Source organism: Acomys minous (assembly GCF_964271855.1).
Source record: "Acomys minous genome assembly, chromosome: 6".
NCBI classification, from domain to species: Eukaryota; Metazoa; Chordata; class Mammalia; order Rodentia; family Muridae; genus Acomys; species Acomys minous.
Window position 1 is genome coordinate 76388576 of NC_140487.1, and position 20588 is coordinate 76409163.

A 20588-nucleotide genomic window follows, 5' to 3' on the forward strand; every position below is an offset into this window, starting at 1 on the left:
AAAAAAGAAGAGAAAAAACAAAACAAAAACTTCAGCTCTTTAGTGGTAGCTGCTCTCACAAGTGTGGTGGAAGGTTGGCTTAGTGGACCTTCATGGCCTCATCCTGCATGGCCTCTTCTGCTTCAGTAAATGTGTGAAATATATACAACAGGGCTTGATCCGTAGTGTCCTGTCATCTCATTACTCTTGGTGGTGGTGGAAACAACACAATTGTTAACATCCATAGGATGGGGGAGGGGGAAGCAGAGGAGGAAGGCGCACATTTTGGACAGGGCCCCTATATCCAGAGAACTCCAAGATCTCTCAGTATGGCAATGACAGAGTTTGTACCAGGACCAAAATTACTTCATCCAATTTCTTTGCATGTTAGTAATGGTTGTCCTTGTGACTTCCAAGGGATCATTCTGTTTGGGTGAGATTTCCTAAGCATGCGGCATCCTTCTCTAAGGAAGTCTTTGTAGGACAGCTCCTGAAGACCTTTTCTTTTTCTTATACTATAGGTAGTGGTTCCAATCCTTTCCAGCATTTGGAGAAGAGTTCTGTCCTGCAGGAGGTATGGCTTGGATAGTTACAATGTCTTACTGCTTCTGTTTGAGAGTGATGGGTAAAGAACCTGTGCGGTACTGAAGTCAGGGCATCCAAAGTAAGAATGAGGGAGCGTGCACACTCACCTGTGCGGTACTGAAGTCAGGGCATCCAAAGTAAGAATGAGGGAGCGTGCACACTCACCTGTGCGGTACTGAAGTCAGGGTATCCAAAATAAGAATGAGGGAGCGTGCACACTCACCTGGCGGTCTGAAAAATCATTCTTCCCCACATTCGATAAAAAGATGAAAAATTTCATTTTTTATTGATACAGTAAAAGTAACAAAGAAGTGTAGCCAAATGCGGAGGATGTGGAGGAGAGAGAGAAGGAGAATCTGGAGGTGTATCCACATAGACCTGGAGTCTCTGTCATGTGCTGGGGCTTGATGAAATTTCAGAAGCCCCAAGTGGAAGGTTATTGGAAGAACTTAGAGATATTAAGCTCGGAGTGTTCATATGTAGACAGAGATTCTGGTAAAGTCTTTAAAGTTGAAGTCGTCAACATAAGGGAATAAAGTACAGACAGGAAAACAGGTCACGTGCAGTAATTTATTGTACACCATAATAGCTTGAGAGCATAGACAACTGACATTATTTGGATATTGCATGAACATGTTGTTAATGTTATTAAAGATAATTTGCTGTACTCTGATAGAAAATACATCGTATACAACATACTGTTTTGCATATTTCTTTAGGCACGCATATTCAATGAAACTCCCATCAATCCAAGAAGATGCTTGCATATCTTGACAAAGATTCTTTACTTACTCAATCAGGTAAGCTATTCTGATTTCCTTAGACTTGTGTATTGGGGTAGAGACATGTAACCTATTATGAAGTACTTACTGAGTATACTTGTTTAAGAATGAAAAGCATGTAAAACCCGCAGCGTTTGGTTAGAACAATAATGTGTAAAAGCTCTTTAATACAAGGACTGTGACTTTCTAATTAAATTTATAAGATATTAAACCAACTAAACATGTACACTCCAGTAGACATTGATTTGAGTTCAACAGATACTACTTAGAACATACTCATGTGTATTTAGTTTTAATTTTTTAAAGATTTATGTATTCATGTACATGAGTGTTTTGCCTGCATGTATGTATATGCACCACATGTGTGCCTGGTGTTCACAGAAGTGAGAAGAGGGCATCAGGTCCTCTGAGAATAGAGTTGCAGAGGGTTGTGAGCTACCATGTGGCTGCCAGGAATCAAACCTGGGTCTTTGCTGAGAATAACAAGTGCTCTTAACTGCTGTAACTCCCCAGATCTGTTTACGTGTATTTTGAGATCCTTTGAAAACACAGTGTCTTAAAGTCAGATACATAGCAGTTATTTTGTTCGCCTGTTTATTTGGCATGATAGTGATGTGTTGAAAATTTTGTCTTAATGTTCAGGTTTTATATCAGTGTCATTATACTAATACTGTCAGTATGATTCTGGAGAAGTAATTTAGTATATGCCTCATTGCCCTTCTGTAAAAGGGCAGTTTATAAAAACATTATCTGCCGGGCGTGGTGGATAATAATAATAATAATAATCCCAGCACTCGGGAGGCAGAGGCGGGCGGATCACTGTGAGTTTGAGGCCAGCCTGGTCTACAAAGTGAGTCCAGGACAGCCAGGGCCACAGAGAGACCCTGTCTCGAAAAACCAAAAAAAAAAAAAAAACAAAAAAACAAAAAAAACCCATTATCCAATTTTTTAAGCATTATAGTTAAATGAAATAATGGATAGAAACCATTATAATAGTGGTAAGCACATGGTTTGTATTCAGAATTACTTTCCATTTATAACTCAGCAAGTTTTATTGCATACCTGCTGTGTCTTATGTACGGTTCTAGGCACTGGAGCCAAAAAACTTTTTTAAAAAATTTGTGTTCTATTATTGATATTAATTTTTTTGCTTTTGCCTCAAACTATAAATACCATCTCTAAATATCTCTATAGGTATTTGTATACATACCTGTATACATTGTATATTTGTATGTAATGTTAAATGTGTTATACTTACCAAGTTAAATTCTAAGAAGACTTTATTTTTTTTAAACATTTACTTACTAACTTTGTGTGTGCTTACATCAAGTACATGTGAAGTTCTGTTCTCTCTTTCTATCATATAAGACCCGGGGATTGAACACAAGTCATCAGGCTTGCTGATAAATGTCCTTACCTACTGAACCATCTCATCAGTCCCTAAGAGTTCTTTTTTACCATGTTGTTTTTATAACTAAAGACCTAATCTAGAGTTTTAACCAAATTTTCTTGTTTTCAAATTGAGACTTGAGAAACAACCATGTAAGACATGTCTGTTACGAATAGCATAATCGTAGCAGCATTAAAATATTTAAGCCAAAATTGGTTTGACTTAACTTTATATAGCATATGTTGTATTGTGTCAAAAGTGGCTAACTCAATGGTGTGGGTAGAATTCAGAGCAGTCATGTTGATTTAAAGTAGTCAAAGTGAGGTATTAGTTGGCCAATACCTTTTTCTGGAGTAACTCATGTTGAGACAGTTATTTCGATAAGGAGCTTGTCAAGTACAGCATGAGCTAGGCCATCAGTTGATCTCCCTCCCTGGCTCTTGGTAGAACATTATGAGAAGAGGGGGAAACACTTCAACATTTCTGCTAGAATTGACGGAGCCACAAATTCTGAATTGTAAGTCAAAAAGTTGTAACTTGGCTGAGTGTGGTGGCGCACGCCTTTAATCCTAGCACTCTGGAGGCAGAGGCCGGCAGATCGCTGTGAGTTCGAGGCCAGCCTGTTCTACAAAGTGAATCCAGGACAGCCAAGGCTACACAGAGAAACCCTGTCTTGAAACCTGCCCCTCGCCCCTCCCCCCAAAAAAGTTGTAACTTAAGAGTTTTCTAATATGAAGAATTCTATAGGTTCCTGGCTTTTGGTAAGTTTCATAGAAAATTCTCTTGCTGATAAGCAAGTTGGACAATGATTTCAATTTCTTGCTATACTTTGTCCTTCATCCTCAACTTGAGACTTTTGTGTTTATTTGTTTGTTTTTTTGAGACAGGATTTATCTGTGTAATAGCCCTGAGATCCTCCTGTCTCTACCTCCCAAGTGGTGGGATTAAAAGCATGTGCCACTGCCACCCAGCTCGAGACATTTTTAAATTAAAATTCTTAAACCCATGGCAAATAGATGTAAGACTACTTGTATTTTATGTAAAATATGAACTCTGAAAAGAAATTGAGCCCAATACACCATACAAGATTACTTTTAGTGAAAGAAGTAAGTGTTGAAATGGTAATATTTGAGAAAGTCTATGACTAAAAGTGTTTTGAAATTTAGTTAATAAGTTGTCTAGCTACGTACTGCCAGATCAGCAGCATTGGCATGCTGGGAGCATGTACTGAGTGAAAACTGCCATGTTCCCCAGTGCTCACTGCTGGGGACTGTATTTGGCAAGGCCTTTAAATGATCTATTGTTTACATCAAGATAGAAGACCCAGATCACACCATTAAGAGTTTAGGTCAGTGTCCTAGGACCTGTAGCAGCCCCTGGAATATAAAAAGAAGGGGATTCTAGATCCTTCTCTTTTGGTTTGAACCTGTTTTACCATATATTCTAGGATTCCTCACAAGTGATCCTTTCCAGTTTTTTTTTATCTGTGATATGCCTGTCCTGTACTGGCCATGTGCCAGGCACGCGATTGTGGAAGTGTACAAGACATAAGCCTGTTTTTAGCTTGTGTGACCTGATTGTGCGGTGCTGATTGGAAATTCTACTTGCTATCATATTTGCCTCCTAATACAGCCTTAAGGGATATATAAGCAATTTCTGTTAAAAATGTAGAGACTACAGTTCCAGAACTTCTGAGTATGATGTGCTATTTTGAATTATTTTAAATAACAAGTCTCTAAATGCTCCTGAGGGGTTTTTCTCCCCTGCAGGTTTCTAAATTGAAAGCAGAAAAGTTGCCAAGAGGCAGAATGTTTATAAAGAAACTTCCTTTCTGAATTCAAAAATTTTTTTGAGAAGTAAAGAAAAAATCCTTAATATCTACTATTTTTAGTTTAAAAATTTGTTTTAAATTTTACTTAGGGTGAGCACTTTGGAACTGTGGAAGCTACAGAAGCCTTCTTCGCAATGACTCGGTTGTTTCAGTCTAATGATGTAAGTCTTCTTCATTATTTTAAGATGAAAACATTTATTTATTTTCCCCAGGGGACGTAGAGTGTTCCAAATTAAAGAGAGGTGCTTGAAATATTTAAAATTACTTTAAAACCATTTATTTTGTAACATTTATAAATGCTTTTTTAATAATATGTGGATGTGGAAGAATTGAAGTCTATAGTGTAACATTGTTCCTGAAGTCACTGGGGAAAGGTCATACCTATAGGTCTATGGCTCTTGGTTCCTAGTCAGGTTTACACTGGACCTGGCTTGCTGGTCAGTGGGGACACAGCAAGCCTGCCAGCACCTCTGTGGCCGCCTTTCCTTACCCCAGCTTGCCTCACTGCTTAGAGCACTTGCTTCTGTTTTCTCAGCATGGCACAGCTCTTCTCAGCCCAGGTTTAATTCAGAAACATACAGGGAGTTGGATTCTGTGATACAGATTTTAGCTTTCTGTTAGCATATATTTGCCAGATTCTTTTCATGCACATTGTATATCGGCACAGGCTACATTTTGTGTCCAATTCCCAGGACTCTCTGGGATTTGAGTCTGCCCATATGTCTAGATGATGGAGGATGTTAGGGGTAATTTTTCAACAGGCCCCTATAAGACAGTTGCAGTAAGGGAAGCTTTGAGATACGCCCAGGCAGAGGGAGACAACCCCTCAGATCAAAGATTATTTGTATTGACAAAAGATGCTTGGCAGAATATGATTAGAATCTGCCCATCTGTCCCCACCTCAGTTTTCAGATTCCCTTCCATGCCAATCAAGGTCTCCAGGGCTATGACTTGAATTTGTTTTGTAATTAAACTTCCTGCAGGATATGTTTTCCCAGTTTTGTGACCACATGGCCATGGCAAAAACTTTGTTTCACAGCATTTAGGGAGGATCTCTGCTTCCTTCCCAGACTGTTAGCTGTCCATTTAAGCCTGTTAAACTTATTTCTCTTAGGAAAAGATTTGTGTGTGTATGTGCAGATGTGTAGGTGTGGTATGCACGCACACGCCTGCCATGGCTCCTGTGTGGTGGTCAGAGAACAACTTGCAGGGCTCAGGTCTCTCCCTCTACCATGAGGGGCCTAGTGACTGGACTCAGGCCGTTAGTATTGGTAGCAAATGTCTTCACCTGCTGAACCATCGTGTCGGCCCCCTAAACAAATTATTTTTAACATCTTCAGTTTTAGCAATTTAATTTTTGTTAAAATGTACTCTGGCAACAACTGCTTATTTACTCAAAGCTTTGGTTTCTATATGTCTTTGCAAGTGATAATTTAAATATTTATGCTATTTAATGCTATAGGCTACTTATATTCCCTGATTCTTCAGTCCAAACAGAGAAGCAGTTTCAAGTTCCTAGCCTTCAGTACCTGCTTTCTTTTAACAGCTTCCTACACCAACAATTCAGGGTTCACTAGAAGCAGAGCTTCTGTGAATATTTTTGGATTAGGTATTTTCCGTCAGGAATTAGACTAGAGAAGTGGGCATTTTAAGTTGTAGGAGTAAGGCCCAAAGATTTGCTGTTATAAAAATCAGACAAGGCTATGTGTGAATCTAGTTTTGCAGTCAGGTACCTGGTGTTAGGCCAGATAGGGTTAGCAAATGGTTATAAAATGAATGGGTCATAAGTGATGATAGGATGAACAGGTTGTTGCAGCCAAGAGTGGTGGCTATCACTGATAGAGGCTGTGACAGTCGAAATGAGTCACCTTGTATGAATGATGGTAGGTAATATAGTGCAAGGACGTAACTTTTAAAACCACAACATTTTAGGGGAGGAGGTGCGTTGAGAGAAGGTGTTGTCAATAGATAAAAAGGCAGTGAAGAACAGCTTCCTCATCTGGAGGCTGTGAGAAAGAAAAAAGCCACCACTATAGAAAGTTGCAGGCAATCCGTAGGAAATAGAAATTGTCAGCTACACCGAAGGATAGGAACATTTATGGAGGAGCTTGAGGATGCTAAGGAATTTTTTGGAGGAAAAATAGAAAATGGAATTGTTCATAGTCCTTTTTTTACTAATGTCTGTAGAATTTGTAATGACATCTTATCATTTTAATAAGGGTAAATTACATATTTTTGTATTCCTTAGCGTTTTGTTTTGTCTAGAGGCTTATACCTTAGAAATATCTTCGTGGAACAAGCATTTTGATTCATGGACTTTTTTCCTATCAATTTTTCTCTTCCAAAATCATGTGGGGAAAACAGAAAGCTGAGGATACGCTTGTTGGTGGAGTGCTCGGCTTGGTGCATGAAGCCCTGGGTTCCAGCTCCAGCCCCTCCCAAGCCAGGCTGGATGGTGTGTGTCTGTAACCGCTTGCGGGGCAGAGGCAGGAGGATTAGAAGTTAGGCCCCTCTTGGCTGCCCAGTGAGCTCAAGCCCAGCCAGTGTCACAGTGTGCGACTCACTGAATGAGTGAAACAAGAGAGTGAGAAAATGAGATCAGGAGAAGAGAAATAAGAAAGACAAACACGTAGATTTATCTAACATTATATGCAGGTGAAGAGCACCATATTCACAGACATCTACAGACTGGGGTAAAGCCAGGAAGTCATTTTAAAGGAACAAAATCATACAGACTTTGTCCTTTAGCTATAATTGTAATTATTCTGCAGCAGTGTTAGAAATCAGTGATGAAGTAACTGGAAGAAAGGGGTAGGAAAAGGAAAAACGGAGCCTTTTTGTGTAAATGACTCCTTGTTATGATGTTAGGCGCCGTCCTGTTTTGTCTCTAGCTATGTAGAGCTGGATTTACCCAGCCATCATGAACACTAGAGAACCAAACACAGCAGAGACTGTCCAGCATGCAAGGACTGAGAGCTTAAGATGGGAGCCAGCAAGATGGCCCCAGACTGCACCAGCTAGCTGCCCAGAGCAGACCATAGCCGTTAGGAGGGTCAGGTGGAGGTGGAAAGCCAAAAAAGTTTGAATTTTTTTTTAGAGAATATACCAGAGAGAAAGGAGAAAAGTAAGAGTGAAAGTCAGTGTACTTGAAGACAGTGATAGAAACAACCTAAAATAGAGCTAAGGAAAAAAGAAAGGCAACAAAATGAAGAACATTAGTGATATATGGCATAGGATTTTCAGAATTTTTGGCAGTTATCCTGAATTGCTTCACCAACTTATCAAAATCTAATATTTACCTTTATTTTTCCCTGCTTGTGGGAAATTTGAGAATCCTAGACCCTTGTACCATATATATGAATATGTAAACATAGGCATGTTATTTATATATGTGTGTGTATTTCTAAATGTATTTTTATATATTTATAAATATATTTTTTTCTTTCATTTAAATTAATCTTTACTACTTTTTCCTTTCTACTTTTTTCTTTTTTTTTAAATTATAATTTATTCAGATTACATCTCGATTGTTATCCCCTCACTTGTATCTTCCCCTTCCCACCCTCCTTCCCTCTTTCTCTATAGCCCCCTCCCATTGACCTCTGACAGAAGGGTCCTTTCTACTTTTTATTCCTTGATAAATGATCGAATTAGTATCTGGAATAGTTTTCTTTGCACCTACAGAATATGCCTGTTAGAGTGTATTCTTTATTTGCTATTTCTCATCCAGTGAGATCCAGAGTTTATACCTCATGGGTGGGTATTAGCATTTGTTCTCACTGCCAGGACTCCTGCCTTGGGAATCTCTTTGAATTTTGTCCATGGCTACAAAGTAAAATTTTGACATCAGTCTTTTCGTGTGATTATTGGCCATTCATGCCTTTTTGAAGAAATATCTCTTCAATTGTTTTGCCTAAGCATAAGTTGGACTTGCTGGGCTTGAGTAGGTAGGGAAGGGGAGGAGGAGTGGATCTGGGAGGAGTTGGGGCGTGAATATACTGTACGAAATTCTCAAAGAGCCAGTTGTAAAAAGAACAACAAATCTTTGGTCCATTTAAAATTTTGTGGTTTTGTTGAGTTATAATAATAGTTCATGTAATCGAGGTGTGACCCCTCTCCAATATATTACATAAAATCATTTTTGAAATAATTATTTTTAAAAACTAAATGTTTGATTCATATTCTATTTAACATTTCTGTGTATTTAACTTATGTAGTGTGTTTTGCTGGCTAAACGTTTATCTTTGCTGGTAGTATGTAGTATTAGGTTTTTGAAGTTTTGCCATTTTACTGGACATGGGGTAGTGTCTGAATCTAATTTCCATTTTGCTTTACGACTACTAATTTGAGCAACTATTTCTTTTTCTACTTTGGCTAATTTTTTGTGTACCCAGTTTTCATTTGTGTTTTATGCTAGGTATTTTATATGGAGGGATTTTCTTTCTGAATTTTTTATTTCTATTTTCCATTTTCTTGTTGTAGCTTTGTTATTTGTGTGGGTTTGGTCTGTGGTGTGCCTGCCTGCCTGCCTGCCTTCTTTTCCTCCCCGCCCCTCCCTCTCCTCTTCCCACTCTTCCCCTCCCCTTCCCTTCCATTTCTTTCCATTCTCTCTCCTTCCCTCCCTCCCTCCTTTCCTTCCTTGTGTTAAATCAAATTGAGAACCCTCGTTTTCTTTTTCCCCTTTCTTATTTGACTCAGTAGTATCAAGCAGGTTGTGGAACTGAGTCTGGTGTGTGCACGTTTCTGTACTTAGAAGACACTGAGGGTACTTGGAAGGAGGCTGGACAGACTAAAGGGGCCTGGGGTCTGCAAGTACATCAGATGCAACTGAGGAGATCTGCGCTGGAACTGCTATTATTGTTACCATCTCACTTGGGATCCTGGTGTTCATCTGGGAATTTTGATAATTTAAGATGGAAGCTGAGCTGGGCGTGGTGGCACACGCCCTTAATCCCCACACTCGGGAGGCAGAGGCAGGTGGATAGCTGTGAGTTAGAGGCCAGCCTGGTCTACAAAGCGAGGCCAGGACAGCCAGGACACAGAGAAACCCTGTTTAAAAAAACAAAACAAACAAACAAAGATGGAAGCTGATTATCTAGTAGTGAGTCATTTTAGGAGAAACATTGGTATTCCCGAAGTGGAGGGGTGTCATAGTTAGGGTTTCTACTGCAGTGAAGAGACACCATACCACGACTGCAGCAACTCTAATAAAGGAAACCATTCAGTTGGGGCTGGCTTACAGTTCAGAGATTTAGCCCATTATCACCGTGGCAGGAAGCATGGCAGCATGTGGCTGTGGTGCTGGAGAAGGAGCTGAGAGTTGTACATCTTGATCCACAGCAGCAGGACGTGAACTAAGACACACTTCCTCCAGCAAGGCCACACCTAACAGTGTCATTCCCTGTGAGCCTGTGGGAGCCAGTTATATTGAGACTGCCATAAGGGGAAACAGCATTAGTATATCTCTGCATGCACATTTGTTAAGAATCTTAAAAATACATTTCTGAGACAAGTCTTTATCACTTTAAAACAATAATATCTCTGTAGAAGAGTACTTGATTTTTAAGGTGTTGCTTTTATGTTTTATCAGGTATCAGTATATCATGTATTTGTGTTTAAGAAACAGTATTTTGAACATTTTTTTACTCATATAGTTTTAAAGTATTTTTGGAGCTATATATTTTAAAGAAAGTTTCCTTACTTGTTTTTAATGTTCATTTATGTGTGGGTTAATAGACAACTTGTGGGAGTTGGTTCTTTGCATTCATCACTGGGGTTCCAGGGATTAAACCCGGGCCCTCAAACTTGGTGGAAGCACCTTTACCCACGTTGCCATCTTGCTGGCCCAAGAATATTTCTCCTAATATGCTTGCTAGTCTTAACATTTTAAAAGATTCCTTCCAAATAACCTGTTATCCTCTGTACTTATCTTTTCAGCAAACACTGAGGAGAATGTGCTACCTTACCATTAAGGAAATGGCTACCATCTCTGAGGACGTGATCATCGTCACAAGCAGGTATGTGAGTAGTCAGTGTAGGACCACAGGCTACTAATGATGGAAGACTTGCTGTTCTCATTCTAAGACTGCCAGTAAGAATTTATAAGAATGTCATATCTTAAATCATTCTTTTCCAAAATGCAGTTGTCATATGTAATACTCATTACTTTCTTGATTTGGTGTTTCTTTTTTGGCTGCCAATAAAAATTTTCAAAAATGTTAAATCACTCTTTTCTAAAACACAGTTGTCATCATATACAAATCATCTCAACCTGCAAAAAAGGTTACAAAGGATAAAGGCTGTGGGTTATTTTTTAAAGGTTATAAAATTAAGGGCTGGAGAGGTGGCGCAAGTGGTTAAGAGCACTTGCTGCTCTTGCAGGAACTGGCCACAGTCCCAGCACTCATGCTGTGGTTCACAGCCATCTGTAACTCCTCCTCCTCTTCTTCCGCCTTCTTTTTTCTGGTTTTCAAGGCATGGTTTCTCTGTGTAGCCTTGCTGTTCTGGAACCTGCTCTGTAGACTAGGCTCGAACTGACGTAGATCTGCCTGTCTCTACCTCTGGAGTGCTGGGATTAAAGGCACGTGCTACCACACAAGGCATAAAAAAATTTTTTTTTAAGTTCATAAAAATAAATATAAGCAAAACTGGAAAGTAACTGCTTAATGAAATAAGATATTAATACAACAATAATATCAAAAGATTGTCATTTTACATATAAAAACTTTTATCCTTAAAAAAATACTGAGGGGTAGTTCACAAAATAAACACTCTAAGATCTAAATATCTTTAGATAGTCACTGTCACTAATAATCAAAATAAGTAAATTAAAGATTTAAGACTAACGGCCGGGTGTGGTGGCGCATGCCTTTAATCCCAGTACTCGGGAGGCAGAGGCAGGTGGATCGCTGTGAGTTTGAGGCCAGCCTGGTCTACAAAGCGAGTCCAGGACAGCCATGGCTAACACAGAGAGACCCTGCCTCGAACCCCCCCCCCAAAAAAAAGATTTAAGACTTAAGTATAGTATATTTACTCACCGAATCACCATAAAAGCAGAGGAATAGCATTAAGTTCTCACAACAGAGCCTGATGCTCTGGAACACAGGGGTAGAATCATAAAATGACTTTGTATTTCTAGGAAGCACTCGAACAGCATTTATGACTGAAAATGTTCATCCTCAGTAACACCACATTCTGGATTATTTATCTGGTGTGTGTCTACCATTGTTAAAATTACTTAATTAGGCATGTAATAGTCACATAGGAACTATTTCAAGATTTTGGGATTATTTTTAAAAAATCTGCAATAATATGAAATTTCTTTTTGTATGTATAATTGTAAGTGGAAGTAGGATTCAGTCTGTATATTCTGTGTAGTCTGATTTTAAAAACTGTTTCATATGTATGTATGTAAGAATATGGTGGTGTAAGACTAATCGGGAGAGTCTATACCAGGAAGCATCAAATGAGAGAGACGGTGACAGGGTCGATGCAAAAGCAAGAGGTTTATTGTTCCAGGGCGCTGGGGTCCACCTGCACGCAGGAGTGAGGCGGCCCCAAACAGAAGAATCTTAGGGTTTTTATAGTCTTAAGTTGGCAGATTTTGGTCACAGTTCCTGGAGGGGAGGGTGGATGGAGACTGAGTGTCTAGGGAAGTTGTTTTATCTCAGCTAATCGTTCCGGTGGAGTTTCTGGAAACTGCTAGCAGGTCTAGTTTATGGCAGTGCGCCGTCGTTCCTGGAATGCAGGAAGAAGTGAAGTCACCTGGAGACAAGTTCTCATACAGAACATGGTGTTAAATGCAGAGTATAAATTACATATAGGATATGGCATTCATTTTGCCCCTATAGTGGTAAATACAGTAACATATTAATAGTAGTTTATCTTTGGCTGCTTGGAATTATTTAAATATTTGGTAGTTTCTAAGTATCTTAGAATGGTCTGTATAATTTATAGTAAATACATCATGTTTAAAAATGGTTGCCTTTTAAGAGCTTAATTATAACTCATTTAACTGAACGTAGTTTTTGTGAACAAAATACATTTTGAAGGAAGATGTTTATGTTTAGTTATGTTTAATTCTGTTTCAGTTAACTTTTAATTGGAAATACCAGAAAAGCAGGTTAAACAGTGACTTAAACAAGATGAAAAGTTATTTCCCCTCATATAGCTGTAAGTCTGAAGGCATGGACTAGCTGGTGTTGCTGGAACCACTGGACAGTGGCAGGACTAATATCTCTTGGATTCTTCTGGATGTCCTCCTTCCATCATTGCGAAATAGATGCTTGAATTACTGGCAGTGTCCCATGTTCAAGCAGGAGAACTGCTGGGAAGGGGCCAAGGGGTGCCAGCACCATCTGTGTCTTTTATCAGGAGTGCGGTAGCATTTCCTGAGGCAATTTTTAGATTTAGTTTGGCACATTTATATTATATGACTATCTTTAGGAGGCCAGGCAAGTATTTAGCTTTTATGGTCCAAGTACTAGGGGCAGGCAAGGGAGAAGGGATTGAAAATTAGTGTTTTATTAGCTAACTAGTGTCTGCCACAGACAAGAAACAGAAATCTTTCAGTTAATTTCCCCCCCCAGAGCTGAGGACCAAACCCAGGGCCTTGGACCAGCTAGGCAAGCGTTCTACCACTGAGCTAAATCCCCAACCCCTAGTTATAATTTTTGATTCACTAAATACTTGAAAAATTAAAGATAAAATAATGATGTTTGTATCTTTCAGTGGTTAATTCTTCCCTCTGAGCCTTATTAGATATAATCAGGGTTTACTTCTAGTGCTCTTAAGTGATTAATAGGGATGTAGGCTGGATAATTGTTCCCTGACAACGCCCATGTCCAAATTCCCAGGATCTATGAATATGCTATATTCTATGGCAAAGGGCAGTTTGAGCCAATAGGAGTATTCTGGTTTATTCATGTGGTCCTTTAAAAGGTTAAGCACTCTTAAAAATGGAAGTAGAGGGCTAGAAAGATGGCTCAGCAGTAAAGAGTGCTTATTGCTTTTCAGATGACCCAGGTTTCCAGCACCACCATTGGACAGCTTACAGCCACTTCTAACTCTAGCGCTAAGGCATCCGTCCAGTACTCTCTTCTGGCTTTCTCATGCCATTCAGTCACATATATAGACACACATACACACACATAAATAATAAAAAATATATTTTCATAAAAATGCAAGTGGGAGGCAGAAGAAGAATGTCAGTAAAGAGATATGATGTAGACACAGTCAGAGAGATGCTGTTAAAGATTTGAAAGTAAAGGAAGGGGCCTTGAGTCACAGAGCACAGGTGACCTCTGAAGTTGGGACTAAAGAGGAAATGGATTCATCCTATCTTCACTTTCAGTTGCTGAAACAGTGCCTGGGGCCAAGTTCTTTAAAAAGTAGTAGGTTTATTTAGTTCATTAGGTGGCTGAAAGTTCAAGATTGCTATCTTTGTTTCTTTTTTGCTATGATAAAATACCCTGACAAAAGCATCTTAAGGAGAAAGGTTAATTTGGCTTATAGTTTCACACAGTGATAGTCTGTCATGGTGGGAAGATGTGGCAGCAGTGGCTCGGGGCTGGCTTGTTACATTTGTCCATGTTCAAGAAGCTGAGAATAAATAGGAAATGGACCAGGCTGTAAGGCCTCAAGGGATAATGCCCCCAGGAACCCACTTCCTTTGACATAGGTTCACCTCCTAAAGGCCCTGTAACTTTCTCAAGAGGTACCACCAGCCAGAAACACATGAACCTATGGAGGACATTTCTTATTCAAATCACAACAGTTGAGTACCGTATTTTTCAGACTATAAGACACACCCAATTTTTAGAGCAGTAAAACAAGAAAACTAGTAAAAACAGCAATCGGACCATAAGGTACACCCTCATCTCCTCCCCCGCAACCCCCAGTCTTAATGGTTTGAAAATATGGTAGCTCCATTTCTGGGGCCTCTGCTGAGGGCTCTGTGGATTATAATATAATTAAACATTATAATGGCAGGAATGTATATAAAAGAGATCAGATGGTGGTAAGACCAGGCATCAGAGGATACAGGGAGCCAGTATTTCTGTCTCTTATAACAACTTGGTCTCACAGGAATAGCCATGTCTAGAGAACTTTTAATAATCACTTCTGGGGGCAGTATCTCCAGTGACTTAAGTACCTTTTACTAGGTGCCCCTGTTACAGCTTCCATACTGCCATGCCAGGAACTAAGCTTCCAGCACCTGGGTCCATCCAAGTCATACTCATGCCCAGCAGCCCCTATCATGTTCATATTCTAGGTCTCAAACATCTTGACTTTAGCCCAGTGAGACCTGTTTTGGACACAAACTCATTAACTGTAACCCTCTAACTTTGTGATACTTTGTTATTACAATAGAAGAGTAGAAAAGTAATACAAATTTTATACCTGGATATGTGGTGCTGCTATAACAGAACATCCAAAAGTAGCTTTGGAACTTTGAAGAAATGTTAGAAAAACCCTAGACCAGTGGTCCTCAACTTGTGGGTTGTGACCCCTTTGGGGGTCACCTAGGACTATTGAAAAATATAGATACTTACATGATAATTCATAATAGTACCAAAATTACAGTATGAATCAGCAATGAAAATAATTTTATGGTTGGGGTCACCATATTGAAGGGTCACAGCATTAGGAAGGTTGAGAACCACTGGTTTAGACTGGTTAGTGGAAATGTAGGTTTTAATCACTGTGCAAGACTCAGAAGTTAAAGGAGCAGGATAGGGGAAAACAAAACAAACAAAACTTAGATTTTACCTGATGAGATTTCCAAGCAATGTTGAAGATGCATTCTGATATCTTTTTGTTTGTTTGTTTGTTTGTTTGTTTGTTTGAGACAAAGTTTCTCTGTGTAGCCTTGGCTGTCCTGGACTTACTTTATAGACCAGGCTGGCCTCGAACTCACAGAGATCTGCCTGCCTCTGCCTCCTGAGTGCTGGAGTTAAAGGTGTGCACCACCATGCCCAGCCTTTCTGATTTTTTAAGTGTTTATTAAAATTTGACAGTAGGTAAATTGAGAGGAGACCTATTTAGAAAGAACCAGGTTTTCTTTAGTTAAGATTTGGGAGGCAGAGACAGGAGGATTAGGAGTTCAAGGTATTTTTTGCCACATAGCAAGTTTGAGGCTACTTGAGATCCTGTCTCAAAAACATTCATCACACAACCAAAGAAATAACAACAAAACACCAAAAAGTTAAGACTTGGTCATTTTGGAAAATTCTCTGTCTGTCTAAAGGATATAGGGTGCTAAAAATAAGAGAGTCACTGTCATGAAAGTGTGCTATACAGAAACAGTGAAAGGAGTCTGTGCTGAAAATTAGATCAAAAGGTCAGAGTCTTCATTTGGAACACTAAGGAGGTCACCGACGAGGCTCATGATTCCCTTAGAGTTAAGCAGAAGCTGAAAATAGAGATGAGATTACCAAGGCGAGGTCTGTGGTTGGGCCTCTGTCTAAACGCAGTGTCTCTCTGCACTTCTGTGGCAGCCCCACAAGATGCTTGAGTATGTTACGCCAGCAGAAACACTACTATCTTGGACTTGAAAGTACATGGAGACAACAAAGTGAAAGAAGCTTTCAACACCTCAGAATTCAGCATGTAGGAAATAGGCTGATAGACTTACTCTATTTCAAATACCTGTTAGCTGCACTCTCTGACCAAGTGGAGGTGGCTGACTGCATGGGCAGAGGTGTAGACTGAAGAGTGCCACTGAGAACTCCTTAGATTTCTGCCTAAGCGCTTTGCCTGGCTAGATTTTAAAAAGTTGTTTAGGACTTGTCTTAGTTTCTTTTCCGTTGTTATGATAAAACACCCTGACAGAAGCAATGTAAGGGACAAAGAGTTTGTTTATTATTCTAATATTGCTAGGGTGCCAAAGCAGCAGGAATTTAAAAAAATTATTTATTAATTCATTCATACTACATCTCAATTGTTATCCCATCCCTTCTATCCTCCCATTCCTCCCTCCCTCCCACTTTCACCCTATTCCCTCCCCTATGACTGTGACTGAGGGGGACCTCCTCCCTTTGTCTATGATCATAGGGTATCAAGTCTCTTCTTGGTAGTCTGCTATCCTTCCCCTGAGTGCCACCAGGCCTCCCCATCAAGGGGATGTGGTCAAATATGGGGCACCAGAGTTCATATGAAAGTCAGTTCCCACTCTCCACTCAACTGTGGAGAATGTCCTGACCACTGGCTAGATCTGGGTAGGGGTTTGATGCTCACTGCACGTATTGTCCTTGATTGGTGCCATAGTTTGAGCAGAACCCCTGGGCCCAGATCTGCCCATTATAATGCTCTACTTGTAGGTTTCTAGGACCCTCTGGATCCTTCTATTTTCCCATTCTCCCACACTTCTCTGACCTAGAGTCCAAATAGGATGTCCTCACATCTATCCCACTTTCCTAGTAGGTGAAGACTTTCATGGGACATGTCCCTTGGGCTAGTGTCTGGTTATAAGTCAGTATATACCATTTGAATCTTTCTGTTTCTGGCTTAACTCACTCATTATGATCATTTCTAGTTCAATCCATTTGTCCACAGATTTCAGGAATTCCTTGCTTTTAATAGCTGAGTAGTATTGCATAGTGTAAATGTACCACAGTTTCTTTATCCATTCTTCTACTGAGGGACACTTAGGCTGTTTCCATGTTCTGGCTATTATGAATAAGGCCACTATGAACATGGTTGAGCATATATCCTTGTTGTGTGATGGAGCATCTTCTGGGTATATTCCAAGGAGTGGAATAGCTGGGTCTTGAGGAAATCCTATTCTCATTTTTCTGAGAAAGCGCCAGATAGATTTCCAAAGTGGTTGTACCAGTTTGCATTCCCACCAGCAATGAAGGAATGTTCCTCTCTCCCCACATCCTCGCCAGCATGTGGTGTCGTTTGAATTTTTTATCTTAGCCATTCTGATGGGTGTAAGATGGAATCTCAGAGTTGTTTTGATTTGCATTTCTCTGATGACTAAAGACGTTAAGCATTTCTTTAAGTGTTTCTCAGCCATTCACTATTCCTCTGTTGAGAATTCTCTGTTTAGTTCTGAGCCCCATTTCTCAATTAGGTTATTTGGTTTGGTGGTTTTTAATTTCTTGAGTTCTTTGTATATTTTGGATATTAGTCCTTTGTCAGATGTAGGGTTGATGAAGATCTTTTCCCAGTCTGTAGGCTGTCGCTTTGTTCTCTTGACAGTGTCTCCTGCCTTACAGAAGCTTCTCAGCCTCATGAGGTCCCATTTATTAATTGTTGACCTTAAGGCCTTTGCTGTTGGTGTTCTGTTCAGGAAGTTGTCTCCTGTGCCAATGTGTTCCAGTCTCTTCCCCACTTTTTCTTCTAACCGACTTAGTGTCTCTGGTTTTGTGTTGAGATCTTTAATCCACTTGGACTTGAGTTTTGTGCATGGTGACAAATATGGGCCCAATTAGCAGCAGGAATTTGAAAGATTGTTTTGGTTTTTATTACAATTAAGTTAAAGAATAACCTAGAGAGATTTCGTTAGGGGCTTGAGTAGGTCACATAGACTATGTCTGGTGATACTGTTCTATGTGAAAGTCCGTGTTGGAAGAGTGCTAGGATTATGGAGTTGAGTTCTGAAAAATGAGCCTTCAGTTGAACCTTGGGAATAGCACATGTGTGGCAGAGGTGAGAGTAAATCTTCATTGCTGATCTGAGTAGACTTAGAATCACCTAGAAGATTGGTGAGGCACAACTTGAATATGTATATGAAGTTGTTTCCTAAAAGGCTTAACTAAGGAAGGAATGTCTACCCTTAGTTATGTGGGTGGTACCATCCTATAGGCTGGAGGTGGTCAGCAGTGTGCTGTCATTTCTCTTCTTTTTGCTTCTTGGCCCATCATGACTTCAACTGTCCTGCTCTATCCTATCCACCACAGTGGGCAGAGCCCTCTGAAACCTTGAGTTCAAATAAATCCTGTTGGTCCTGTTGGTATCTCTGAAGCGTCTGGTTACAGCAATGAGGAAGAAAAGTAATATGGGGTGGGTATCGGTTTGTGGTAATTTCCATCCTTAACATCTCTAGTCCCCATAAATAAGTAAGTAGTTCATTAATTGTGATTTGTTGGAAAGTTTGTAATGATGTAAAGTTAAATGTAATTATAAAACTCTGTGTGTAATCTAATAGGGTTAATGTATGGATTTTGGTTGGGGATCGAAAATAGTTTCAGGAAAGTTAAGTCTTTCCACTTACTTGATAAAAAACATACAAACCTGAGCCAGTTTTTCTGATTGAATGACTCAGTTGTCCCTGTATAATTAGTTTGAGGAGGGGCTGTCAGGGACATGCTCTGTCTTTTCTTTGGTGAACCTCTTTTTTCAGAGATCTTCAGTAACATTTTTATTGCAAAATCAAAAAATGATTTTGCAGCTAGTGCTTAGAGTTCTACCATCTTTAGCTCTGAGAAACTTTACAGTCCTAAATTGCCTCCCGTCCCCACTCCAGTGTGTGCTTCAGCCGTGCTTACTCATGTCCTGTCTGTGGTCAGGGGAGCTTGAATCCTGGGAGTTCACGTCAGTGCAGTTCTGTTGGCCAAAGTCCTGATGCTATTTGATACCTTGGATCTTTTTACATGTTTCTTTTCACGCCTAGAATTGTCCTGTTTCCTTTTATACATAGCTCAGACACTTAGAATTTTGTGTATTGATTTTCCTATTCTGCTGGCAGTGTGGCAATTTCAGTTGTTCCTAAAACACTGTTTTCTAGTGTATTGTTCAGCACTCACTTGTTTAAATATTTCTCTGCCGTTTGCACCATTAGCTTTCTGAGAGGAAGAGCCCTATCTTACAGTGCGTGTACTGTTAAAGCTGGAGCAGGGTTTTCCATTTACAGGAGGTCAGTATAGACATGTTGCAGAAAGTAAACATGGCATAGTCTGTGTTTCTCCTTTCAGCAAGGGCACTGGGATCCATCCTCGGGATTCTCTGTGTTTTAGGAAAGCCTTTCACATGCTGAGAAGTGTGAAAGTTGTGCCTTCATGGTGCTGAGAAACCTTTCTGTGTCTGCTTTCCTTTGTTTTTTCCCTACCTTGTTTGTAGGCCTAGTTGTTAGGATTAACATTTATTCTTTTCCAAATGAAATTGTGGTGGCTCTTGAAGAGAGGTGTTAAAATGATATCACATCGTAAACATCCTCTCTAAAGCCTATTGAACAACCGTGAATAGAAATGAAGGCCAGAAAATTTTAACTCTAGCCAAGATGAAGTAAGGACACTGTAGTCTGTCTTTAACAGCAGTAACACAAAAACTTTAGTAATAAATACAAAGAAAACTACTGAGGTCTCCAAAAAGTAAAAGATAGCAGGTAAATTGGGGAGAGAAAGTATTACTTAATAAATGACCAATAAAACAAACAAACAGCAATCTTCCTGAAGTCTGTTCCTTGTATTCTGGGCAGGTTGAGTTAGGACTCTGTACCACAGAGAGCTCTACCTGTGTGGCCTGGGCACAGGTTTGAAGAGGAAAGGCCAGGGGATGGCCTGTAAGCTACGCAGCGCAGGGAAGAGTTCTTGCTGCGTTTCTCCTCTTCTAGTGTTTTCCTGAGGCCAGCCCCAGTGACAGAACAGTTGTACTATGGTGTGTAATTAGTATTATAGACACATGGAACTCTGCAAAAAAAGCTGTTCCTGGAAAGGGGCTCGTGGTGCCTGACAGGTGGGGAGTCCACCTACTACTACTCCTACTGCAACGACGACAACAGTGGTGACTACTACTAGCGACTTGGTGTCGTTGTCCTTATCCCGAGAATGGACCCAGTTATATAAAATTGGGCATTAGCACGGAAACTGAAGTGGAGTAGCTTATGTTTCTGGTTAAGAGAACTGATAAGAAGAGGTCTTTGATAGCCAGAGAGTATGGCAGAAATGATAATCATAGAGATCTGAAAGTTCTGGAAGATCTGGAAAGATATGAGAGCTCTGTCAAGGCAGCACAAGTGAAAAGGCCTGGCAAAGGTTTTAAAATATGAATTAAATTTGAAAACAGTATGAATAGG

The 20588-nt window shown here is 39.9% G+C and overlaps 1 protein-coding gene across 1 annotated transcript in view; it reads left to right on the top strand.

Annotated features, from left to right (window-relative positions):
* Positions 1-20588, top strand: part of COPG2 (COPI coat complex subunit gamma 2) — a 118390-nt gene that overhangs the window by 732 nt on the left and 97070 nt on the right. The window contains exons 2-5 of the mRNA XM_084786345.1: positions 501-553; positions 1284-1364; positions 4657-4728; positions 10505-10584. Of these exons, the coding sequence (XP_084642471.1) occupies positions 501-553; positions 1284-1364; positions 4657-4728; positions 10505-10584 (286 nt within the window). The remainder of the gene's footprint in view (positions 1-500; positions 554-1283; positions 1365-4656; positions 4729-10504; positions 10585-20588) is intronic.